Source organism: Ostrinia nubilalis, chromosome 21, assembly GCF_963855985.1.
Source record: "Ostrinia nubilalis chromosome 21, ilOstNubi1.1, whole genome shotgun sequence".
In the NCBI taxonomy this organism is placed as follows: domain Eukaryota; kingdom Metazoa; phylum Arthropoda; class Insecta; order Lepidoptera; family Crambidae; genus Ostrinia; species Ostrinia nubilalis.
In genome coordinates this window covers 10,400,160-10,427,596 of record NC_087108.1, presented here as the reverse complement: position 1 = coordinate 10,427,596, position 27,437 = coordinate 10,400,160, and the positions used below count along the sequence as shown (strand labels likewise).

The window sequence follows — 27,437 nt, the reverse complement described above, 5'->3', positions numbered from 1 at the left end:
TGAAAAATCTAAACCGCTTAAGTTAGACGCTTGAAATTTGGCATGCAGGAACCTTAGTAAACGTAAAGTTTAGTTACAACAGGATATTGTAAAATTCTCACGGGAACGGGAGTTAGCGGGAAAAAACATTTGTATGAAAAATCTAAACCGCTTAAGTTAGACGCTTGAAATTTGGCATGCAGGTACCTTAGTAAACTTAAAGCTTAGTTACAACAGGATATTGTAAAATTCCCACGGGAACGGGAGTTAGCGGGAAAAAACATTTGTATGAAAAAATCTAAACCGCGTAAGATAGACGCTTGAAATTTGGCATTCAGGTACCTTAGTAAACTTAAAGCTTAGTTACAACAGGATATTGCAAAATTCCCACGGGAACGGGAGTTAGCGGGAAAAAAAATTTTATGAAAAAATCTGAACCGCGTAAGATAGATGAAGGGGGGGTAAAACGAAATCCACGCGTACGAAGTCGCGGGCGGCCGCTAGTGATACCTAAACTAAGCCAAAAACATCGCATTCTTCTAGATAGGTATTGACCGGGACCGCGGTGAGCCTCACTGCCTCTAGCCAGAAAATAGGACTCTGGCTGACCACACTCTAGCGCAGGACGTTCGGCTTAATTCGGGACGCTCAGGCCTTACTGTGCCGGAGATAGGCCCCCTTAATTGATATTTATTGTCCGTGGTGCATAATCTTTTCTTAAAGGTTTTAAACCTTTGTTTGTCACCTGTCATCCGCTTTGCAATGGAGGGAAGTCGAACCTTAATTTCGAACTCCTCCTATGTTCTTCTGATTAATTTCGTTGCGGGTCCAATGACAGTTTAACTTTCCCCCGGGACAAACTTGACCTTCATTGGTTGGGTTTTTGTGGCGGTCAAGCTGTAGATCCTGGCTACACAGGAGTTGCAGTGGTGGGAACGAGAGGTGGGAATAGTCCCGTTACTGTGCCGGAACCGCAGTAGTGGCCTCCACGCGAATGACTCCTACCTCATTTTAAATACAAATACTGAATTATGGCACTAAGTGCGCCTAATGTACTGTGATTTATGTGCATATATACTCGTATAAGTTTAAAAATAATTAAATTAGACGTAATTCTATTCAGTTCCAATAAAGTCAAAATAAATTCGACGAATTAATGAATTATTTATGTAGACCGTATTCTTAATTCAAATAGGCTATTGTGCTTACTGGCAACTTGAAATAATATGGTCCCGTAGAAAAAGAAAAAGTAAGTATGGAAACAGATTTTTTGTGGTTTGGTAACTCGTTGTCCCGGTGAAGTTCGTGCCGCCATTTTTGATTGAAACACCATACTTAATAACTTGAAAAAATCGGAAATGTCTAAGGCGGGAATCGAACCCACGATCCATCCAGTGTCTAATTAAATATCAGTAATGATTAAATAGCTTTAAGATCTGCTTTGTAAAACTAGCATGAAATGTGCTATGTAGGTATTCTAGCAAATAAATTGTTGAATTCCAGATTTTTTATTTGCTGTGCCCTAAATTTTGGCTGTTGAGTATAAAAAGACTTGTGTGTCGACACGGAAATTCAGTTCCTTATTTTAATTAATTGTTTCATTGTCAAAGAACTCGTCATTGAACCATTTTTTTAAAGGTTGTGTTTTTGTACTACTTGTAAAGTTAGGCATATATGTACTTTAAAAATGGTAGTGGCAAAAGAACAAAACGGTAAATTTGAGTACAAGATGGACGGGGAAAGAGTCGTGATATCCGGGATGTCAGGACTTTATCCACGGGCTAATAATGTAAAGGAGCTATCAGAAACTCTTTACAACAAGGTAAGATCCAAAGTAGCACTTAACTAAAACATGCGGAATAGTAGGGGGAGTCCGGGAGAGTTTAGCAGGTGGGAGACAATAGCCACTGCTCATAGAATTTTTGTGGAACTACTTAAATATTGCGACGTAGCCACACTTCTTAGACTCCATAGGCGCGTCCCACCTCGCTCACGCATTGCCGATGCGATTGGCAGTTTGGTTTAGGAGTGACAAGTGATAACACAATTTCGAGCCCGGAAACTAACTAACTAACTATATAACTTTTTTCAATTTTCGATATTTGATTTCAGTTGTTTACTATGAATACATACCAACATGTCATTTATATACATCGTAAATGTAATTACCCTAGTTCCATTTACAGTAGACATTTTTTACTTAAGTGTTATAGTTTTTAAAAAAATGTAATAATGAACAGCTTGGCCTGGGGTGGGAGACATTAGCCTGGCATCGGGAGGAGACTTTACCCAGGGTAATCTGGTACTTTTATTGCAGATAATCATCCAAAATGCCTTTCAAATATAAAAAGGAACATCTAGAAACAGGATCAATTTAGATCTTTCAGTAATAAGAAATGCTATAGGTATGTAACATTGATAAAGGAAAATTTTAGAGGTGTTGCCCCAGTAGAAACCAGTTTATCCAGATCAACCAGTTTTAATAGAAAAAACGATGCTGATTTTTTTAAAAACCTCAAAGAATTAAATTGTTACACATTTTCATTCAAGAAGATTAAATTTCTTTATAGAATTATAATTTGTAGTGATTATTTTGCTTATTTTTAAACCCGGCTAAAGGCTTTTTAAACTTGGGGGGTCAAGTCTCCCACCCAGGCGGGAGATATTAGCCAAATATCACTTTGGTTAAAATTGTTAATTACTCTTAAACTAATAATGATGTGTTAAAGTTTCTTAGAAGAAAATATAGCTAAATAATGTAGCTTAAGATACAATTAATAAAAAATAGCGATTTGTAAGTATAGAAATATTTATGAGCATTTTAGTGGAAGGCGGGTAAACTCTCCCGGACTCCCCAGTGTTGATTTCAATTCTTGCCATATTTAGGGTAGCTTATTCTGATCCCGAATCAGTAAAAAATTTACTTCGAAAAAAATTTTAAAACGAATTTTAACTTAATATAAGTTATTCAAAGAAAAATAAGTACATATTTACACTACCCACTTTACGTGGCTTCCTTCACTAGGCTATCCGACATGCTACTAAACGCATTGCAGTATGGAGAGCAGTACAGTTGATGTCACACGGAAAATATTTGCTAAAAATTCCACTTCAGTTTGTAATTTTTTTTGTGGATACCTAGATCACCTAAATAAATATGGCGAGTATTAAAATCAACACCCTGTATACTGTATTGAATACTAGCGGCCGCCCGCGACTTCGTACGCGTGGATCCCGTTTTACCCCCTTCATTTATCTTACGCGGTTCAGATTTTTTCATACAAATGTTTTTTCCCGCTAACTCCCGTTCCCGTGGGAATTTTGCAATATCCTGTTGTAACTAAGCTTTAAGTTTACTAAGGTACCTGCATGCCAAATTTCAAGCGTCTAACTTAAACGGTTTAGATTTTTCATACAAAAGGATTTTCCCGCTAATTCCCGTTCCCGTGGGAATTCTTAAGTATACTATGACCTGCCCAGGAGTATGAAGAATAATTGTACCAAGTTTTGTTAAAATCCGTCGAGTAGTTTCTGTTTCTATAAGGCACATACAGACAGACAGACAGAAAAAAAATTTACTGATTGCATTTTTGGCATCAGTATCGATCACTAATCACCCCCTGATAGTTATTTTGAAAATATTATATTTCATGTACAGAATTGACCTCTCTACAGATTTATTATAAGTAGGTATAGATGACATCTTTATAGGTTGGCTATATTCTTACTGACCTTTAGATTGAAACTGTTGATCTTTTCACAATGGACAAGTTTCGTGATACTGAAAACATTATATTATGTCACTAAATGGGATAAAAATACAGAATAGACAGCTATTTCTCATAAATGTTGATAAAAGACTTCATAATTGAATCGTATCCCTTCAGAAAAATCCCATAACCTCTGGAAGCAAGCGCTGGACATTCAATCACCCGGAGGTATCCCGGTACACGGGCGACGTGCCTCAGCTGGGTCGTTTCGATGCTCAGTTCTTTGGAGTGCACTTCAGGCTTGCCAGTAACATGGACTTCATGTCGAGGAAAATGATGGAGCAGACGTTCCAAGCCATTTACGATGCTGGTAACTATCACCAAATTACATACAGGGTGTCCCAGAATGGGTGAATCAAACTGCTAGGGAAGGTAGCTCTGCTAATGTACTATCCCTAAAAATATGAAAAAAAAATTATGAGTTCGGATTTTTTTTAAATAAAGTGCTCTAAACTCGAAATCTAGTCATTATTTTAAAAGTTTGTTTACAGTTATACGAAGCGATCATGTACAATTAATATTAGTAAGAAAAAAGTACAAATAAACTCCAAACACAGCAATAGCTGATTTATTTTCAGTTTAAAAAAAATTGTGTTCTTATGCGCTTTATTTTTTTTTTCATATTTTTTAGGGATAGTAGTACCTACATTAGTAGAGCTACCTCCCCTAGCAGTTTGATTCACCCATTCTGGGACACCCTGTATAATATCGTGTGTAAAATGTCATCTGTCTGTCTGTTTTTCATTGAAAAAAAATCAGGACAACAGTAAGAATTTATTTCCTTTATAGGCTTGAATCCAGAGCACCTCTCTGGGAAAAAAGTTGGAGTCTACGTTGGGACATGTTTCTCTGAAACCGAAAAGGCATCCTTCTACGTTGCCACCTCTAGAACAGGATTTGGCATAGTTGGGTATGTAATGGAACAAATGGAAATTCAAGCTGTTGAATATTACGATCAAACTGTCATAAATGACGTAATATCCAGGGGTGATTTCAATAAACGTTCAGTGGTAGCTAGATAGATATTTATTTGCATCACCATAATGTAACATGGGAGAAAGATAGATAAGGCTTAAAGCTAAATAGATCATTATGGACCCTGTCGGGCAATGCAATTAGAAGAGAGAAGGATCTACTAATTAATCACAATTTGAACTATTAAAAATCAACTTATGCAATACTGGTAAAGTTCAAAAGGAGATTTAGTAGGCAGTGACTGCCGAGTTGCATTCTGCATCTCTATTTCTAATAATGTTCAAGCAGTTCTGTGCAAAGTAAAGGCTTTCGAGATCTGTAAATCATTATTTTCTTACAGATGTAGCAAAGCCATGTTTGCGAACCGTATCTCTTACTGGCTGAACGCTAAAGGCCCATCTACGGCGATCGACCAAGCTTGCTGCAGCTCCACCGTGGCCTTAGAACAGGCATACAAGGCCATAGTTCGAGGGGAATGCGATGCTGCCATTGTAGGAGGCGGTAACTTGACGTTGCATCCACAGTCTATGGTGCATTATGGAAGGTACGTTCCTGGTAAAATATTAAAATTAGACAAGGCACACTGGTGCTTAGTCTGTCTGATGAACATCTTACTAAACAGCTATTAAAACTCATAAAGAACTCTCATAAAACTCATTTAATTTTGCAAATATTATAGACTTTTATAAAGCACTTTTACCTACCTCTATTCATAATGGACGTTATTGGGGGAGGCCTATGTTCAGCAGTGGACGTCCTGTGGCTGAAATGATGATGATGATGATGATTCAATGGAATTACCGAATTTTCTTCAATATAATCCGTATAATTTAACCAAGTATGGTATTAAATTATTGACCACAACCGCTCTGCCAAGAGCGAAACGAATAAGAAGATTAAATTATTAATTTGGCATTGGAACTTTTGTATAAAGTATTTTTTTATTTACAGAACTATAAAGATTTGCATGGACGGCAAAACTAAGTCCTTCGATCAAAATGCTGATGGGTGCGCGAAGTCCGAAGCCATTAACGTGTTATTCTTACAGAAAGAAAAAGATGCACTTAGGTTAGCATTTATTTACTTTTTTATGTTTATGTTGATTCATTGCTAATTAATTTTTGTGCAGCAGTTTTAAAAACATAATAAATTTTTCAGAATTTACGCAGAGATCACGCACGTAAAAAGTGAATTTTTGTCGTTAGGCAATCAAAAAGACCCTCGATTCGGTTTCTACAGAGAGCCACGAATTGTAAGGAACTTTTTGAATAAATTCTACGATGAAGCTGGAATAGTGCCTCAGGCTGTAGAATATGTTGAGGGTGTTGGATCGGGTAATAACTAATTTTACAATTTATTACATACCAATAGATAATCCGTATTCTAACGAAATACACAAATTACTATGAGGTCTCACAGTGCGCGTGGGCGCACAGGGTGACACACGAACTAATCACAGAGCTCTATTCAGCACTGTGAGTACAATTTTCTGCTTCACTTAAGCAAGCATCGTTTGTGAATACGGGCGACAGTTTCCAAGTTAAAATAAATGAATTGAAATCTTTAAAAAATATAATTTTATTCTGCAATACCTCCTCAACTCGTTTTATAAGTTTGAGGAGTGTAGTTCAAATCCTTCATTTAGGTACTTATTTTTTTGGCTAAAACAAACGATAAATTTGTTTTAGCTACGTCCGAGGCAGATAAATCTGAACTAGAAGCAATCGGCGACGTTTTTTGTAAAGACCGATCGGATCCATTGCTGGTTGGAAGTGTGATGTCTAACATTGGATACGCTGAAGCAGCTTCTGGAATTTCTGCCATAACCAAGGTAATTCTGTGGATCATAATTTCGGTAGAAATAGTGTCGATGTTAAGTTTAGCGACTTTCTCTTGCGATATGACCATGAAATGACTGTAAAAGCGCTTTTTACTTTGCGACTTTTTAAGATTAATCTTACGGTCTCCTGAAATGTAAGTTCTTATTATTATTTCTTCTTCAGGTCTTACTAGGATACCATAAAGGACAAATAGCTGCAAACCTCCATTGCTCAACACCTCGGAACGACATAGCAGCACTAAACGACGGCCGCATGCAGATCGTCAGAGAGCACCAGCCATTCGGAAGGGGATTCACGGCCGTGAACTCTCTTTCCATCACCGGGTGCAATGCTCATGTTTTATTACATGGCCATTACAAACCAAAGGCAATATTTTAATTTAATTATTATCATTGCATAATCTTTTCTTATAGGTTTTAAACCTTTGTTTTGTCACTTGTCATCCGCTTTGCACTGGAGGCAAGTTGAACCTTAACTTAATCCGGCTCGAAGGACCACTTTTTATGTTGTTTATTTGAGGTGATGTTTATGTAGAGGTTCATAAAGAAAACACTTAGTGAGACACCACTTGTATATTCTGAATTTTGAACTGTTAGGATTTAGTTACAATACTAAACACTCTTCCTATACTCTTCTGATTAATTTCCTTGTGGGTCCAATGAGAGTTTACTATCCTCGAGACAAAGACCTTTACTGGTTGGGTTTTTATTAGTGCTCAAGCTGATCTGTAGAAACGAAAGGTGGGAATAGTCCATTTTGTGGAGAAATGTTGGAGGTGACGAATCGCCTGCAACATTTTAATGCTTATGTTATCAGCAGGATCTAACCAAGTACCAGTCTAGTATTCCACACCTAGTAACAATTTCGGGAAGACAAGAATCCGCAGTCCAATTAATATTGGATGACCTGAAAAGCCGACCAATAGACCCCGAGGAGCTGGCTTTACTGCACAACATCCATGAAATAAGCATCAGTGGACATCTTGGGAGAGGATTTACTATACTCGGTAATTTTTTTTTACATTATACTTTTTTATTGTTAGATTTATTCTAAAAAAAAAACACAAATTATTTTCGATTTCACCGGATGTAGGAATGGTAACAATCATAGAATATGCACGCGTGTCGGGAGACGCCATGGGATGTCTCATTTGGCATGAGAGGCCATGGGAGGCAACGGTGTCCTAACTCACCGACGCGAGTAGGTACCGCAACGACAGCGATGGGGATGGTTTGTCTTGACGCCTAGTCTGAGTGATATGGCAAGAGACAGAGTGCTCCTATCCAGCAGAGTCCCGAAATTGGCTGAAGGAAGAGCATGACGTAGCCAGTAACCACTCTGCCTGAAAGACCGCAAATATTAAATGGAGTATCGAAACATAGAAAAGGATAACATAATTTACAAACTAATATTTTTATTCAAGATACGAATGAGGAGTTGAAGACGTACAGCATATCGGAGAAGTGCGAGTACTTCGACGCCGCGAAGAAGCCGCTGTGGTTCGTGTACAGCGGCATGGGCTCGCAGTGGGCCGGCATGGGCGCGCAACTCATGCGCATCCCTATATTCAGCGCGGCCATACAAAGGTACAGATCGTTTCATCCACGAAGACGCGCCCCACCATTCTTCCGCGAATGTTTTAACTAGTGTTATCGGTACACGCTAAATTATCCATGAGTGCGCACGCACACTACAATAATGACGCTCGGATTGCTCGAATCAAACTCCCCGCACCCCGCGCTTCCGTCGATCGAAAATTGCTGGGGCGCGTTTTTGTGGATGAAACTTAACGATACAAATATTACACCAAAAGTAAGTTTGGTCGATGGAGAGGGCTATGCTCGATGTCTTTTTACGAGATCGAATCATAAATGAGGAGATCCGTAAACGAACTAAAGTCGCTGCCATAGCCCAACGGATCAGCAAGCTGAAGTGGCAGTGGGCAGGGCACATAGTACGCAGAACTGACGGCCGATGGGGCAGCAAGGTTCTGGAATGCAAACGCAGCGTGCGACGTCCACCCACAAGGTGGACCGACGACCTGATAAAGGTAGCAGGAAGGCGCTGGATGCAGGCCGCTACCAACCGTGCGATCTGGAAGTCATTGGGGGAGGCCTATGTTCAGTAGTGGACGTCCTGTGGCTGAAATGATGATGATGATGATGAAGTTTGGTCAACAAAAATACGATGACCAAGTCCAAATTGTATTTTTATTGCATCAAGTTCGAGTTTACTTACCTACTAAGCCGGTACCGGTGACCGTTCGTTCGTTTCAGCCAAATGACTACCACTCCTGAACAAAGGTCTCCTCCAAGGATTTCCATAACGACCAGTCGAGGTACTTTCTGCGACCTTCACCAGATCGTCGGTCCGCCCAGTGGAGTCCTGCCTACACTACGTCATCCAGCCAACTTTTCTGCCCCAGTGGCCATCAGCTCTACGAGCTACGTGCCCCGCCCACTGCCACTTGATTTTATCACTTCTACGGGTTATGTCGGTCGCTTTGTTTTTCCTGTGGTGACCGGACCTATGAAAACCCATTTTAATTTATGAATTTTGATGGGAAAAATTCTACTTGAAACAGTTTTTATAAAGATGATCCTTTGACTTATGTTTATGTCTCTTTCAGATGTGATCAAGTATTGAAGCCAAAAGGCATTGATATCGTGCACATAATAACTTCGCCGGACAAAACTATTTTCGACAACATACTACACTCTTTTGTTGGGATAGCCGCTGTTCAAATAGGCCTCACTGACATTCTACGGGAATTAGGCTTAGTTCCAGATAATATCATCGGTAAGCATACTATTTCTTTTACAAAAAAATAATTTAATACTTTGCTTTGCAAAGACGACAATGAGTCACTAATAATTTGGTTTAATTAGATCAAACGTGTGCCGTGTGGTGACTGCTGAGTAGAATACATTTGTCACCAACCCCTACTCTTCCCGCGGGTATCGTAAGAGGCGACTTAGGGACTACACATCAAACAGAGAACTAACGGGCAACAGCGCTCTCTCAAAACATCAATCTTTTAAACTGCAATTTCCGACCAGCCTGCCAAGCTTGGGGATTATGGCAAAACCCTCCACTGTAGGAGGCTCATAATCCAAGCAGTGGACTGTAAAGGGCTGTTGATGATGATGATGAGAACAAACTTGTCAAAGGTTCGTTTGTAAACTCGCAGGTCATAGCGTCGGTGAGCTTGGATGCGCGTACGCCGACGGCTGCTTCACCGCGGAGGAGATGATCCTGTCCGCTTACAGCCGGGGCTTGGTGTCCATACAAACACCCTTCATCCATGGCTCCATGGCCGCAGTGGGTCTTGGGTACCAGCAGGTAAAGTTAATTATTCCAGTTATTAAATAAATTGTCTAAAACAAAGTTGGTGAATAACAGCAGTGGATGGGCAATTTCAAAAAGATTTTTTTGATAATGTCAACATTATCAAAAAAATCGTACGTAATCGTACTACCTAATTAAATTACTTTCTGAATTTCATAATAATACTACTTAAGTTTCCGTTGAAATAATTATTCTGTGTAAGTAAGTTATAAATCTGAATAATCTATTGAACCAACCTCAAAAACAATATTCTGAAAGCTTTTGAAATAAAATTGGTTTTTAGTGACTTGCTATATTATAGGTACTACTCGTATGTATTTCAGATAGTGGACATGGTTCCTCCAGAAATAGAAGTCGCTTGTCATAATTCCTCCGAGTCCAGCACCATCTCAGGACCTGCTGAAGTGATGAGGGACTTCGTGACCTCGCTCGCTAATAAGAAAATCTTCGCTAAAGAGGTTCCTTGTTCAAACATTGCTTACCACTCGCGGTATATTGCTGATGCAGGTATAGTGTCATAATATCCTTCATGCAAAATCTTACGTCATAATTTAGGCAATAAAACAATGTAATGTTTTATTCTCAGGGCCAAGCTTACTAAAATATTTATCAGAAGTGATCAAGGACCCGAAACCACGCAGCGAGAAATGGGTCTCAACATCAGTCCCAGAGGATCGGTGGGGCGACGAATCTGCCAAATATTCTTCTGCTGAGTACCACACAAATAATTTACTGGTGAATACATAAAGGAATTAAGATAAATGTCTTATTAATATTCCTTCTCTAACATAAATCTTGATTGGTTTCAGAATCCTGTGCTTTTTGAGGAAGCGTCTCGCCTGATTCCACCCAATGCAGTACTGGTGGAGATAGCTCCTCACGGACTTCTACAGGCTATTCTCAAACGATCTCTGCCTTCAACCTGTAATAATATTCCACTGACTCGTCGAGCTCATCCAAATAACCCCGCATTAGTTTTAGAGGGTATCGGAAAGTAAGTAATGGTTTAGGTACACAAATGTTTGTAAATATGAAGTAGATGACATGGTAGATAATTTTGCAGGTTATTCATGGAAGGTTACAATCCGAGAGTGCATGTTCTATATCCGAAGGTCGAATTTCCAGTTTCAACGGGGACACCGTTTCTTTCACATCTGGTGCAATGGGCTCACGGTGAGATATGGTAAGAGATGATTGATACTTCAAAACAATTACTAAAGTAACGTGTAGCTCAACTAAATTATACGTAACGCTCAACTAAATAATTTACAGGGCTCTTCCCCTGTACAAAACGATACAAAAAAAAGTGGCAGCAGCTGCTAAACAAATAGTTACTGTCTATGACGAGGAATATCGTTACTTGCGGGGAAACGTCCTCAGAGGTAAGTAAAACCCAAAACTAAGAACCGAATAAGGCTTCAACCACACCGGCCATAAGGCTAATGACAGGTCGCGCGACCCATGACAGTTCACGCGACCTGTCATTTCCCTATGATCGCGCCGGCGATGGCACGCGATCTGCACGCGTTGGTGTGGTTGAAGCTTGCAATTACCTAGATTTTGGCTCGATGATGTCACCAGTCACGGCGTTACGTGATCTCCTTACATCTCCATGGACATAGTCATGAAACAGTCACGGCGATAATACTTATAAATACATAGTTACCCTAAAAAATATTTTTCGTCCGGTAGTTTAAGATTAATGTGTTGTATTTGCTGATAAAGGTGACTGACTTTCTTTCGCCACTTCTTCTCAGTACCAGCCCATATAATTGTCCCGAAGTGGTGGTAGGGCAAGCTATATTTGGGACGTGTATAAATGCCCTGGAAAAGGCCTATTTACTGAATCGTTCGTTCGTTCGTTCGTTTCAGCCGAAAGACGTCCACTGCTGGACAAAGGCCTCCCCCAAGGATTTCCACAAGGACCGGTCCTGCGCCGCTCACATCCAGGCGCCTCCCACGATCTTCACCAGATCGTCGGTCCACCTAGTGGGAGGCCTGCCCACGCTACGTGGTCGCCACTCAAGAACTTTCCTGCCCCAGCGGCCGTCAGCTCTACGAGCTATGTGCCCTGCCCACTGCCACTTGATTTTAGCGATTCTGCGGGTTACACTACTTGAATAAACTATTTTAATTTGAATTTGCTTTTAAAGGTCAAAACGTATATCCATTTGCGGCCGCCCTGGTTGCTGTCTGGGACACTCTGGCGATGTCCACTGGACAAGAAAAAAAGAAAGTTTCCGTCAAATTTAGCAAAGTTGAATTGTTTGTTCAACCTTTACTGAATGATAGAACGTCACTAACAATAACTATAGCTCTCCACAGAGGTTCTGGTTGGTTTGAAGTGAGTGCACAATGTTATTTGTTTGTATTTTATAATTCAAAGAAGCAGATGGTTTTACCACTTGCTGATGTCTAGCCTATGGAACTAATCTGGAAAACCAACACAGTCTTTTGTTTCATAGGTCTTGACTAGAAATACATACATAATACGGGCAAAAAAGAAAGAAATATTAGTCTGCAACCTTTTTTTTCAGGTAATGCATGGCATTTCAAAGATAGCTAATGGATTTATTTTAGAAAACAAAGATGAATTTAAAACCATTGAAGAAAACAGTACAACTAAAAATAAGGAAATAACCCTCAGCTGTCGAGATGTTTATGAAATTCTTCACGAAAGAGATTATTGTTACAAGTAGGTTCTCATTTTTCATATAAATTGACTTAAGATTAATTTATTACTCACTTTTTAATCAATTAGGCTATGGTCTGTTAGTAAAATTTCTTTAATCGTTTACTTTAAATATTTTTCTTTAAAAGCATTATCATTTTTCTTTAAAATCAATAACAAAATTACAGATCTGATTTCCAAAGTCTTCAAGAAGCGAATGAAACTTTTTCGGGAGCTGCTGTTAAATGGGATGGCAATTGGGTGACTTTTATTGATGGCTTACTGCAACTGAATGCTTTAAGACAAAAACATGATGCAGTGTCACAGCCTGCATTCATAAGAACTCTCACAATTGATACCAAAAAGCACTTATCAACTCAAGTAACTAGTTCCCAAGGAAAAAATGTAATGAAAGCACGCATAGATGCGCTGCATTCTATTACAAGGTATAGTAAATGATAGGAAGTTAAATAATGCTAACGTTTAGTTCAATAAGGTAAATTAATAATATGAGTTCATCATATTTTACAGCTGTGGTGGAATACAACTGGAAAATATTAAATTTATAGATTTATCTAAATCAAAAAACGATAAACTATCAATCAATGCATTGACGTTTGTTCCACGCTTGCAATTTAGTATGACCGACGTAAGTTAAAACAACATTCAATTTTATTCCTAAACTTTTACTATCGTCAGACATAAAAAGTAAGCAATAATATTTATCTAATTAGGTAATAATAATATGACCAATTATATGTTTTACCAGGTTAAAAGTTCATTGGAAATCTTTTTACAAATAGTCGCAGAAAATAATCGTAGAGATTATATAAAGGTTCTGGAAGTATTTAATGATTTGGAGTGTGACAATACCCAAGATGACACGCTAAAAAATATAGTACAGGATGATCTACAGAGTCTTAATGTTCAATATGAAAAAAAGGATATCCTAGAACTTCGGCAAAACCAGGAAAAGTATAATGTCTGTGTTACATTTCTTCAACGATTGAAATTGGATGACAACGTAAGTGATAGGTGCACCACAATATAAAAGAACATGTTGTAGTAATGATAAAGATATAAAAACTTGCATAAATTTATTTCAGATTTTACAGTTACTATCCGGAATCTTGCCAGCAGACTCGTTCATAGTAGCCGCAACAGACTGTCACACATTCAAACCTGTATCATCATCATCATCATATTATCGGGTCGTATCTTGTCACAAAATTGAGAATGGTTACTTGACTCTAGCACGTTGGAAACCATCAGCCCAACCAAACTCAAGGAAAACTATTACTGTGCGAAGTGAGACTGATCTTAAGAGGCTGACTTTGGCTAGAAATAATTTGCCTCCTAATCATAAGCTTGTTGTCGTCACGTCCTATCCACCTGTAGAAGGAATCGAAGAATTAGTCGGCAAATGGCGGAAGGAAGCCAACCGTAACCATGTCGTTTTAGTTATGGTTAATGATAAAATTCCTGAAGAATCCGACATAGAAGGCGTTGCTGATCTACATTTAGCCGTTAATGTATTGCAGAGTGTCAGTATCAAATTAACGGTTAGGCTTGCCATATACGGACAGGAAGAGCAGTTAGCTAGTGATCAACTTAAACGGATCGCTCTTGCAGTGATGTAGTAATAGTTAATTGAAATTTCAGCGTACAATTGCATAAATCAGTCACAACAACAGCTGGTCGAGCGATTTCGTGTATGTGTTTTGAATACTGTACCTAGTTTGCTATGCATTCGCTGCTTAAAGCTGTCGATACTAGTATACTGCTTCAAGCTGTCCGTATATTACGGGCCTTATCTATGACATAATTTAAATGTAATATGACCTAAAGATTAATATTTTCGTTTATTATTTTTAGGGGGTATGGGGAGGAGTATATTATACTCCTTTAGCTGAAGACCATTCAAAAGATATGCACCATAATATGGCACTCAAGAGCAAACATATTGGCGACCTCAATTCCCTGAGTTGGGTCGAAATGCCAGAACCTTCCAGTCCTGGGATTGGAATAACGGTATAATTTTTATCATTGAAATATTTTATAGATGGGGCCGTAGGTTCACCGACCTAATATGAGTCGAAGAAATACAGGACATAGATAGAATTTCAAAGAGGAATCTTGATGGATTCTTTTGAAAAATTCTACTGTCAATAAAATTACAAATGTTCCGAACTTGCAATTTATTGTTCTAGCCATGTTTTTCTTTTAGGTTCACTTCGCTGGACTTAACAAAATTGATGTGAAAAAGGCTACGGGCGTGTATAATCATAACAGCGATAACAACGCTTACGGGATGGACTTCAGTGGGGTAACTGACAGGTAAGAATACCGAAAATGTAATGTTTTGGTCATCTCTGTGATTTCTGGCTGGTAAATGCCTCCGATATTTCGGCACTGTTGCAAGTGCCATGATCTCGATTCTCGATACGATGATCTCGAGGCTCGTTAATAATAAGGTACCTAAGGTACATGGTAGGATTCCGTAAATAATACCATGAAAGTTTAAAACATTATAATGTTTCAGGGGAGACCGCGTGATGGGCATAGTGCCGAGTGGGTCCGCTAGCAAGCGCCTTAAAGGCTTGCCGCAACTGCTGTGGCCGGTGCCCGACCACTGGACCATGGAAGAAGCAGCTACAGTCCCGCTGCCTTATGCTCACGCCTTCTACTGTCTTGTGAGTAGACTCATCATCATCATCATCATCCACTGCTGAACATAGGCCTCCCCCAATGCTTTCCATGTTACCCGGTTGGTAGCGGCCTGCGTCCAGCGCTTTCCTGCTACCTTTATGATGTCGTCGGTCCATCTTGTGAGTGGACGTCTCACGCTGCGTTTTCCGGTACGCGGCCTCCACATCATTCCTTGCTGCCCCATCGGCCGTCAGTTCTGCGTACTATAATTAAATTCACTCGTCATGTCTGTGAACAGGCGCTGCTTTCGGGGACTGGTCAATCCAAGTTATTCCAACTTATGTATGCGAGTCATTTCTACAAGTATTTAAGTATGTAATCTGTAAGTCTAGATATTAGCACGTCACTACCTTGTTTAATATACCACGCAATTTTGTATACCCATTCTTATAAGATACCTACACTATACAAGAATGCATGGTAAATTCAGTGAACTGCTCCTGAATCGAATGTACCTACTACTGCTATTTCTATTTATTTATATTAACCGGCAGACAGTGGTGACTGAGTTTGTTGCGGCGCTTCTTCTCAGCACTTGCCAAATGTTGGTCTCGAAGCGCTGGTAGGGTAAAAAGATTATGAGACATGTAAAGGCTCCTTAAGAGCAAAATGACGATTTGTAAGAACTATTTATTAGTCTAAACAAATAAAGAAATTTTGACTTTTGACTTTTGACTTTTTATGTGCCCTGCCTATTGCCACTTCAGCTTGCTAATCCGTCGGGCTATGTCAACGACTTTAGTTCGTTTACGGATCTCCTCATTTGTGATTCGATCTCGTAAAGAAACACCGAGCATAATACTGAGCATAGCCCTCTCCACAGCACGCTGTGCAACTTTGAGCTTCTGTATAAGACCACGTTTCCGAACCATAAGTCATGTGAGCAGACTGCTAATGGGTATTAGCAGTGTATTAAAGCCACGGTAGTCGAACGGTGAAGGGGTCATACTAGTAGAGGAACGCGGGTTCATCGTGGTGAACCCACTCGTAACACAAGCATATTTAGCTTACCACGAGGGGTTAACGGGAACAAATTGCTTTTTCAATTATTTTTTCTATTATACGAAAATATTTTTTTTAGAATTATTTTACACTAGCTTTTGCCCGCGGTTTCACCCGTGTGAAATTTAGTTTGTCACAGAACGTCATAAATTACAAACAGTAATACTGTAAAGTTTCAACAAAATCCAGACATCATGACATCCAAACTTTCGCATTAAAATGTATAATATTACAGCAACGCTTTAATAGATACCTACTTTGTGTCGTTTATAAACTACAGTATATGCTCTGTATAACGACACTCAAGGGACTGAACATTTTTCGACATTATAGAGTGTTTTTTAAATCGAGTGACACGGTAAAGCGGATAGAAAGAGTTATAAAGAGTTCATGCAAAAATGATGTAGTTACCTACCAAAGACTATTGGGGGAATTTAATGCCATTCTTGTCTAAATCCTCACTTTGTCGTTTTCAGGTAATCAAAGCTAAGGCAAAGCCAAACCTTAGCATCTTAGTGCACGGCGGTGCGGGCGCGCTAGGGCAGGCCGCCATTGCTGTTGCGCTGGAGCTTAGGATGCGTGTCTTCGCCACTGTTAGCGACATGCGCAAGAAACGTTTCCTCTTGAAGCTCTTCCCGGAGTTAAACGGTTAATTTAACAGATTTTAGAACACTAAAGTCCGGTCGCGGAGTAAACAGAATTTCGTCCAATGACCTATAAATGCGCGTATATTGCTGTCACTGTACTCACTGCGGCCGCCCGTCGCACAATCGCGACAGCAATATAATTCCGCGCGAGCGATAAGAATGGGTAGCTTGGGGTCATTGGACGAAGTTTTATCAGATCGGCGACCGGACTTTAGAAAACTCATAAAGCAACCAGAATTTTATTACAAAAAAATCTTGATTTTTTTCCTACACCTGCAATTTGCTTTTCAGAGGATCATATTGGAAACTCTCGGGATAGTAGCTTTGAAGATATGATTCTTGTACAAACCAAAGGATTAGGAGTCGGTTATGTTATCAACTGCCTTAAGGGAGATCTCAGGAATGTAAGCAAAACCATTTTTAATAAACTTACAGAAGAAGATCTTTACTTTGTTAGTCATCCAGCTTTGGGCGAACTCCAAAGCTGTTAAAGATGGCGTCTCCATCTTATTGGTTTTACTTTACTTTTTACTTTGAGTAGGTCCTACCTAATACTCGGCTTAATGGTTTTGTTTCAGACTTCTTTTAGAGTCATGATGCATACGGCAATTACTTTCGATACAGAAGTTGATAGCAACTTTAACTTTGGAATGAGTAATTTAATGGTGGACAAAAATTATATTGCTGTTAATTTCTCGTCAATATTTACTGAAGCAGACTCCACCACTATGAAAGTAAGTAAATATCATCAACAGCCCTTTACAGTCCACTGCTGGACTATAAGCCTCCTCCACTATAGTGGCGGGTTTTGCCATAAGCCCCACGCCAGGCCTGGCTCACTCCGCGCGGTACATCCGATAATTACCTACAGCGAAGCGCCCCGCCGGCGGGTATTATATCAATCGAGTGTCACGCGCGAGCCCGTCAGGACGCTGGCGTGCGTTGTAGTACCTAATTCTATGATCGAAGTATTATTTAAAAATGGACATAAAGAGAAAGAAATATTATTGTGCGGCGTTCGGGTGTTTAAATTCGAAAAGAAATTTACCGGATTTATCTTTTTTTTCGCTACCCAAAGATGCTGAAAGGTATGTTGGCCATGTAGGTAATCAATTAATTCTTAGGATAGTATAGGAACCTAACCTACCATGACTACTGCTCAGAATGCGTTCGTTCGTTTCAGCCAAAAATGACGTCCACTGCTGGACAAAGGCCTCTCCCAAGGTTTTCCATAATGAATGCGTACTTACCTACATACGTACCTCATTACAAATAAGTAGATTAATTATTTTTTTACTAGACACTACTAGACAGCAACCCTAACAGCGTAAGAAGAGTTCAGAGGCACGCGATAGAAAGAGACAAAACTTGTAGGTGAATAAAATTGTAGGTACGTAGTGCTGTGCGAGCTGAATTCCACTGTATCGCGTCGTAGCAAGACTCGCATTTATTTAAATCGTCTTGCGGAGTAATCCTTCTGTACCTGTACTATTACTTATTCTGTGCCCACGCTTGGCAGGCGGGTTCGAGATCGCAGTTTAAAAAATAAGTATGTTTTACAAAGAGCGCTGCTGCCCGTTCTCTGTTTGATGTGTATTATGTGTAGTCCCTAAGTCGCCTCTTACGACACCCGCAGGAAGAGTAGGGGTTGGTGACAAATGTATTCTACTCTGCCGTCACCACACGGCACAAGTCAAAGTAAATATGCGGAATGAAAAATTCAATTTAATTTTAAAGCTTTTGACCGTGTGGATCACGACATTCTAATCCATAAATTGTTAGGGTTGGGAATACACGGCGATTTGCTCAGATGGATTAAATCCTACTTAAACTGTCGCTCTCAAGCTGTTGTTGTGGGGGGATATAAGTCAGATTTTATTAGTATACCTACAGGTATACCACAAGGATCCCATTTGGGGCCACTGTTCTACAATGTATATGTAGCAGACATTATGTCCTGCTTCACATCTGCGCGACACTTAATGTATGCGGACGACAAAAAAATATTTATGAAAATAGACGATGAACAAGACTGTCTAAAGTTACAATCAGATCTGAATAGGCTAACAGACTACTACAAAAAAAATAACATTACGGTGAATGCGAGTAAGTGTGAATGCATCACCTTTACCCGTAAACCTAAACCATTAATGTACCCTTATAACTTTGATGGAATTGCTATCCAAAGAACATCTATAGTTAGAGATCTGGGTGTGCATCTTGACGATAAGATGCTTCTTAGAGATCATATCGGTATAATAGCGGATAAGGGTTACAAAAACCTTGGTTTTGTAATGAGAACCTGCAAACCCTTTCAGAATGTCAAGACAATCAAGACTATTTATTTTGCCTATGTTCGTAGCGTTGTTGAATATGCAAGTCCTATTTGGAATCCACAGTATGCTATTTACACAGACCGTTTGGAGCGACTGCAAAAAATCCTGATCCGTCATTTGAAGTACCGTTTCCCAAAGCCAGAAGCAAGGACGTATAAGGAAAGTTGCAAACAATACGGTTTGGTCCCTCTCGAAGACAGGCGAAAGATGCTGGATTTGTGTTTGTTGTACGACATAGTGAAGGGTAATGTAGATTGCTCCGAACTGGTTGAGAGTATAAGGTACAATGCACCAACCCGGCGCAGCCGTCGGCGGCTCCCTTCATTGTTCATGGTTCCCAAGGTGAGCACTAACTATGCGCGTAATGCACCTATCTCACGGTTGCTGCAAACGTACAATGATACTTTTCGGGATATTGATTTGTTTGCTCACAGCAAAGGTGTAGTTAAACATAAAGCGGTGGAAATTCTAAATAACGAGCGATTAAATTAAAGACAAAAATGTATGTAGGTTTATTGTGTAGGTGTATATGTATTTATAGCCTGACCAGGAACATAAAAACCCTGGCATAGAGGCGCGTCAATTGCATTTGATAGTGCAACACTGAGTACAGTCGTACCTGTGTTAAATTAATAGGCTAAATTTATGTATCTGGATTCAGGATTACGGGCTAATTTAATATTTTCATAAATTAACGAAAAAATATTATTAAAGGTAACCTGGTTTAAATAAATTAAATGAAACCATCAATCGAGCTAGTAGGATTTATTTTATTATTCATCAATAATCAAATTCAGAACTTGAATATTCAACTGCAATGTCTGCTCATGAACGCTTCAAACTCGGTACTTCTTTCCCAATTCCATAAATTTCAAAACTTAGAAAGTGACAAAAAACTTTAAAATAGGTAGTTGAAACAAACTACAGCTAATTTTCATAGTGGACTGTACTATACGATAAACATGTCAGAGCATGTCAGTCAATTTGTCAACCTTTGTCGGAAACATTATTCAATGAAAATATTGTCCGAACCCTTGGTATTTCTCTTCGACAAATACATTAACACATTGTGAACCACTTTTCTTTCACGACTATAAAAATATTTTAGCAATTTATTTCACAAAATCAATTGCACACATTTAAAATAAAGTTTGTTTACACTTTGACAGCAATAGACTGACATGCAAGGTGACATGTCAATGAAGTTTTCAGTTACTGTTGCCATTAAAAGAAATTAGTACCATTAGTTTTCCGCAACATGGCGAGGGTTTTTATGTTCCTGGTCAGGCTATAATTATTGTGTTGTATGTATTTATATATTGTGTTATATGTATTTATATATTGCGTGGTATTTATTTATTTATATATTGTGTAGGGTATATAAATTGGTAAGATTGCATATTATGTAGTATTTTTGTTTTTTTTTCACGTTCTATGCTAAGAATATTATTTAAGGGAAACCTGTAATTAGCTTTACTCATAGTTATAAGTACCATTCGTGTAATTTTTTTAATTATGCAGTTGGTTTTCTGAATAAAATAAAATAAAATAAATAATAAAGAAAACCTATGTTCCGCTTCAAACTCTGAAGTCCTTCTTCTTCTTGTCGTGTCGACAACAAACCTACAGTGTCAGCCTAAAACTCTGCTACAAGAGTGGCGTTGTCAGTAGCATTCATAAAACTTTCCTGCGTCCAGTTGTTAGGGCACGTGGGGCACGACATCATTGAAGTTAAGCAAAAATTACTACTTAATATGAGATGAAAGTGCCAAAATTCATGTGCAATCTAAATCACTGATAATACAGCAGTATTCTATACAGTCAGCATCAAATATGTAGTTCGTGACAAAGTGGCCAAAAAGTTGACAACACAACCAAACAATTGTAACAAAGACGTTTTGCGAACTTTTTGGCTACTTTGGATGTCAGGAACAGGAACTATTTGACGCTAATTGTACTACCTATCTCTAAATATTGAATGTAACAATATTCTATATAGGTACTCGTATACAGCTAAATAGTAACAAACAAACTACTTAACTAAACTATAGCTACTCGTAAATAAAAAAGGGTAAAAGCACATCTAAGCATCTCTAAATCACACAAATTACAACGATTTTTCTTGCTACAGAAACTTCAGTTGCTGATAAGTGAGGGTATCGCGCGAGGGTACGTGCGACCCCTGACGCATGTGACGTATCCAGCGCACGAGGCAGCGCGTGCGCTTCGTCTGCTAAGCACCAGCGCGCACCGCGGCCGCGTGCTCCTCCGAATCTCTGACACCTCGCCGCCCATCCAACCCAGGTAACAAAAACGCCTCCAGGATGTGATTTTGGTATTTAGACTTGAATTTTTTCAACCATAAGTGGCATTACACGTCTAGTAGACTAGATAGACTAAACTGCAGACGTCTGCTCTTCAGAACAGACAGTTCTTGAACTAAAATTAGGTAATGTCTTTAGAAAATATTAATCATCATAATTTCAGCCACAGTACGTCCACTCCTGAACATAGTTCTCCCCCAATGATTTCAGAAAATATTTCTCAAGATAAAATATAGAATGCGGTATTATAGAACAGAAGCAAATAAGCATCATAATAGCATTTTATTTTTCAGGATAACGTGTTCATCAAATCGATCGCACCTGATAATTTGTGACGACGAATTTCATGGTCTGCAGCTGGCAGACAGACTCATTCAACACGGCGCTAAAAAACTTGTCGTGCATTTACCAAAAGTTCCTACTTCTATAAATATTAAGAAACAGTAAGTTAATTAATGGATATAACAATTACACAACATAGTGACAGAGTTTCTTGCGCTGCTTCTTCTCAGCACTGGCCCATTTATTGTCCCGAAGCAGTGGTAGGGTTGGGACGTGTAAAAGTGCTTTTTAAGAGTCAATTTGCACAAATAAATGAGTTTTAAGAGAGTTTTAATTTATTAATAAATAATTCAATTAATTCTTTATTTATCATCTTCGAACATGATTAATTTGACAACTGTCTTTTTGTAATACAAGGTCTTGGAAAAATCAAAACTCCGAAGTGAAACTATCCACCACTCCTTTGAATGGAATCTCAAGCATTCAGTCAATGCTGGAAGACTGTGCCGCCATAGCTCCCATTGAAGGAACTTATTTCATAGCAACAACTGGCATGAAGAAAGAAGAAATTCTAGTTAGATTGGATGATTTATCTAGAAAACTATGTACAAATTTGAAGTAAGTAGGATCTAATGATGGCCAATGGGACAGTCCGACGTCATCTGCTTTCCACTGGAGGGTTGTTTATACCTATTACAAAAATGAACAGCAATATTTTAATGTCTACAAATCAAACCGAATTATGTTTATCACATTTGCCTTAATTACCTATTTCGACTGCTGGACTTTCTTGCAGCTTTAAACTGTTTTCATGGTAGTTTTAAATTATTACTCCGGGGTCTGTTACAGCCCCAACTGGTTGGTGGTTGGATTCTATTGACGTTTCTTTTGTACTAAGGGCTGTAAGCCTGTAACTATTATATAATGTAAACTTATGATGTATAGCTCCTTTGGACAGATGACTTACCGTAGCCCGATAATTTTCAGGTACTTTGCTATAATGAGTACGGAAGAAGAGTTTGGTAACCAAATATGTGTTTCGAGGAAACAAATCGGATTGCCAGCCACAAAACTAAGTATACCAAAAATAAGGAAGGTGAGTATAAACAACCACCTAATCTTCCAATTGTTACAATTTTTACAACTTGATTGAATGAAGTGCGCACCTCGCTGGAATGTTACTCTTCCTCGCACTCACCAGAGCGGGGGCGTTCGCCCTGTCCCTACGAGTACCAGTACCTCTAGCACGAAAAACTTTCGACTCCGAATCGTTTGCGTATTCGAATCGTCATCAAAAGATTTAGTACGAAAACTACAACAGCGCCCTTGTGAACGTGTCGTAAAGTGAACTCAGTATGAGAAATGGTAGAACGAAACTAATTTTAACAGTCGAGATCGTCACATTATCGTTGAATTCGAAGGCTGGGTATCGCATTTTTCCGAATACGCAAACGATTCGAAGACGAAAGTTTTTCGTGCTAGCTACGAGCGTCGATGTGACGTCACGGCTGCCAGGTGCGCAGTTAAATCATTCGGGTTGCTGTAACTAGCATCGCCTACTAAGTCTACAGGGTTCTTTTCTTTTTTTTTTTGATGTAAGTATAAATGAAAATCAGAAAAAAATGGAGGTAACTTGATTTCCAGATGGATGACGCATATCAGTGTAAAGGCGCAGTATCCTTCAGCAGTGCGTTAGATGCATTTGAGACCGTAGTGAAGACAGCCGCTACAGTTGCCCAGGCGCACCCAAGTAGCAAACCTCAACTGACGTTGCTACAGAAGATAGCGACTATAGCTAGTAAGTTCGTGTAATGCTTCAACCACACCAACGCGTGCAGATCGCCATCACCCGGCGCGATCATAGGAAAATGACAGGTCGCGTGAACTGTCATGGGTCGCGCGACCTGTCATTGGCCTTTGATCGCTCCGGCGATGGCGATCTGCACGCGTTGGCGTGGTTGAAGCTTATGGGTATTTCCTGAGATAATGGTGATGGTAGGACAAGCTATACTTGGGACCACAAATTAGAGAGTATGTCTTTGGGACGCTATACAAGTGCTCTGGAAAGAGTCTAAGTACTGAATAAATGATTTGAATTTGAATTTATTCGCATCAGAAATGATTGGTTCCTAAAGGAGCGAATTATTGGAGTCTAAAGTATTAAATGCACAGGTAAATGTCGGGTCAATAGCCTGAGCAATTTTTAGAACCTTTGCAAAATTCCCAGAAGGTAGTTGAGTAACATTATGTTTAGCAATTATGTTCTTTTAGAAATAAATAGATTCCAACTATCCGGTCCTTTGGAAACAACCCACTACTTTTATGTACCGGTTTATCAGATCCTGGCACAGATTTAATGTTATTTGATTAAGTTAAACCAGCATAATTATAAATACACCTGAAGTATTAAATTAGGTATTTTATTATTGTATAGATATAAAAGTTAGCGGTGACCTGGACGACTCTGCGTTTTTGAGTGATATCGGCGTTGGGCAGGAGAAGGCGCATGCAGTTGCGGCTCTGTTCAAAGATGAGTACCATCTGTGTTTGTCTGAAGATGACATTCCTATGCTGAGCATTAAACAGTAAGTTGTTCAACATTAGCAATATCTCCTGGTATCGTTTCTTCGTTCTTTTCAGCCGAATGACGTCCACTGCTGGACAAAGGCCTCCCCCAAGGATTTCCACAAAGACCGGTCCTGCGCTGCCCGCATCCAGGCACCTTTCGCGACCTTCACCAGATCGTCGGTCCACCTAGTGGGAGGCCTGCCCACACTACATCTTCCGGCTCGGTATACAATATTCTAAATGAATTTTGTGTAAGTAGCCCAGTGGTGCCGGTGTCGGATTGGCCGAAACGAGATCCGAGGAAAGCCGGTTCGAACCCGTCGCCGCTGGACTAAGTATTTGTGGTGAAACTAAGTAGTAATCATTATTTCATCACCATTCTTTTAGAATTCAAGAGATGGACCAAATGATGAATGGATCATTAACCAAGGAAGTCAAAGGATTCGACATGTTCTTTTCTTACATCTGCAACGATGAGATGCTGGCTACGGATACGGTGTTTCTTCCTACCCTATTGTGTACTTCAAATTCAATGGTAATTTAGTGTTATTCAACTTGCCTTTAAGGCCAATCTGACTGATATTATGTTTGATTTTCGTTAATTTTGCGATTAAAACTTAAGTTACTTACGGGCGTATTCACAAACGCAATTCAAACGCACAGCGTTGAATAGAGCTCTGTGATTGGTTCGTGGATCACCCTGAGCGTCCACGCGCACCCTGAGACCTCATAGTAAAGTTTGTGAATAAGGGCGTTCTCTTTATTAGCTCTTAGAATAGGAAACAAACGTCATATCATCGATGTAAACTTAATTGAGTCGACTTTTACAGCAAAATGAAGAGCTCGAAATGACGGGTACCCCATTATTTATCGTCCCAGGATTAGAAGGTCATTGGGATCGCTTCGGGGAACTGTGTGAGAGACTCAAGGTGGCAGCTTTACTGCTTCAGCCCGGCCTTGATTTTTTGAATGAAAGTGTACAGGAGACGGCCAAGAGATATGCGAATGTAAGTTAAACTCTCTCTTTATATTAAAGTGGACAGGTATTATTTTATCTTAAATATCTGTTAACCAAGGCTTGGTACGCGTCCATTGGCCTGCACCCGACGCATAACGGATTTTAGTTTACTTTGTATGATTTTAAATAGCGTTTCGTCCACTGACTATCCACCCCGTCGCTTTTATAAAATAAAACCGGCCAAGATGCGTGTCGGACTCACGCACAAAAGGTTCCGTACTATTGATTTGTTTTTTGTTTTTTTTAATTTAAGTTATTTGTATGAAAGATTACGCGGTAATAAGCGGTTTACGATTTACGAGGTATTAAAAAAAACTACTTACTAGATCTCGTTCAAAACAATTTTCGTTGGTAGTTTTTATAATTTTTGAGTTTCAGTTCTAAGTATGGGGAGCCCCCAATATTTTTTTTTATTTTTTTATTTTTTCATCAAAATCTTAATGCGGTTCACAGAATACATCTACTTACCAAGTTTCAATAGTCTTCAAGAGTTACATATTCTGATTTATAGCAAAAATCAAAAAGATAACACGCCAAGTTGTTTTTGCAGGTCATGATGAAGAAAATAGATGCGGAAAAGAAGTTCTGTCTGATGGGATACGAGAGTGGAGTTTTGGTGGCGCTGGAATTAGCGTCAATACTGGAAGAACATGGTAAGATAATAGTAAATCAGTGAGCATAATGCCCGTTTTCACCATCAATCCTAACCTTTGAACCTTTTATGTGTAGGGGCCACTTAAAATTACGGAAACGGGCATTAGATTCTTATTACCCGACTGCGCCAGAAGGAGGGTTATTTTGATTTATGAGAAAGAGGTAGCTAGTTAAGAGTAGAAACAGTAGTAATAAAAATGCTGCAATCACTTTGGTTTTTCAAAAGGCAACACACCGAATAAATCTAAGAGAAACGCGCATGATTAGGTACAAAATTATGCTTCACAATGTCCAGAACTTAATACCTACTATACTTAGTAAGCCTAAAAGAGTACTATTACAAAAGCCAGCCAGCATGCAAAATAGAATATAATAATTTTGACTGTTTTTCCAATCACAGGATACAACGGCACCGTTTACTGTATTGGAGAAGCGCCAGAGCAATTCAAGGCGTTCCTTGAGAAAGAGCTCCAACAGTACGGCTCTGGTGAAGCATTGCAAGAGTCTCTAATCCGGCACATGTTCGGAGTGATGGGAGGCCGGAGCGAGGTGCAATTCTGCGAGGGTACATCGTGGCAAGAGAAGGTGGAAGTTTGTGTGCGAGCACTGATGGGGCATATACCGCTGTCCACGCAGTATGTTCGTGGTCAATTCAACGCGGCGCGAGCGAGGCTCTTCCAAACCATTCAGTACACTCCTCGCCTGAAACCTTTGCGCTCTCGCCTCATCCTCATTCGCCCAGAAAACTTCGAAGTGGTGTACCCCGAGCCATTGCAAAAGTACTCCGAGCAACCTATCATAGTCCACAACCTGCGCTCGACTCTTGCGCACGTGTTGAAGGACTTACGTTGCGCTGCCATCGTCAACCAATACCTGGATCCAGACGTGCTGGAAGAGTATGAAAACAAGAATCTCTGCGACACTTATATTTTGGATGCAAATAAGTTTTTGACCGCGGGAGTTTGTGATGATGATGAATAGGCTAACAAGGTTATGGGTAAATAAGGATAAATAGGATAACCAAAAATGCATAATGTGCATAGCCTCGTTGTTCTAGTTATTTAAGGCTGAGTAATAAGATGAGGTGCACTACACACACTACAATTGTTGCTTGTGATTCATGAAAATAATTATGTTGTTTGTATCAATAATAAAAATATGATCAGGAATTATTATTTTTATTTGCTGTTCGCCCATATTATACAAGAATTTCAATTTAAAAGTATAGTGCAATGTGCAACATAGCAGTCACAGCGTGGCTCTTTCAAATTGGACGTTTTGAGACGCGTCCGTTTGTAGGACTGCACACGGAA

At 39.4% G+C, this 27,437-nt stretch overlaps 1 protein-coding gene across 2 annotated transcripts; it reads left to right on the top strand.

The window, feature by feature from the left end:
- Positions 1 to 1,569: 1,569 nt before the first annotated feature.
- LOC135082508 (fatty acid synthase-like) lies at positions 1,570 to 27,293 on the top strand. Of its 2 annotated transcripts, none has more exons than XM_063977306.1 (39): positions 1,570 to 1,801; positions 3,867 to 4,059; positions 4,539 to 4,659; positions 5,065 to 5,268; positions 5,676 to 5,792; positions 5,883 to 6,058; positions 6,413 to 6,555; positions 6,728 to 6,931; positions 7,385 to 7,571; positions 7,989 to 8,151; positions 9,195 to 9,364; positions 9,756 to 9,907; positions 10,237 to 10,420; positions 10,500 to 10,648; positions 10,723 to 10,907; positions 10,977 to 11,096; positions 11,186 to 11,295; positions 12,067 to 12,257; positions 12,451 to 12,608; positions 12,773 to 13,030; positions 13,116 to 13,233; positions 13,354 to 13,608; positions 13,691 to 14,128; positions 14,460 to 14,615; positions 14,812 to 14,921; positions 15,127 to 15,277; positions 16,772 to 16,943; positions 17,234 to 17,346; positions 17,521 to 17,676; positions 21,410 to 21,582; positions 21,896 to 22,045; positions 22,302 to 22,502; positions 22,872 to 22,980; positions 23,529 to 23,682; positions 24,319 to 24,469; positions 24,840 to 24,987; positions 25,283 to 25,459; positions 26,021 to 26,123; positions 26,525 to 27,293. In XM_063977306.1, the coding sequence occupies exons 1-39, from the start codon at positions 1,667 to 1,669 to the stop codon at positions 27,103 to 27,105; spliced, it is 6,936 nt and encodes a 2,311-aa protein (XP_063833376.1). In that variant the 5' UTR covers positions 1,570 to 1,666; the 3' UTR covers positions 27,106 to 27,293. The 2 variants fall into 2 exon arrangements, with proteins under 2 accessions (XP_063833376.1, XP_063833375.1); XM_063977305.1 differs by having other exon boundaries at positions 22,857 to 22,980.
- The last annotated feature ends 144 nt before the right edge of the window (positions 27,294 to 27,437 follow it).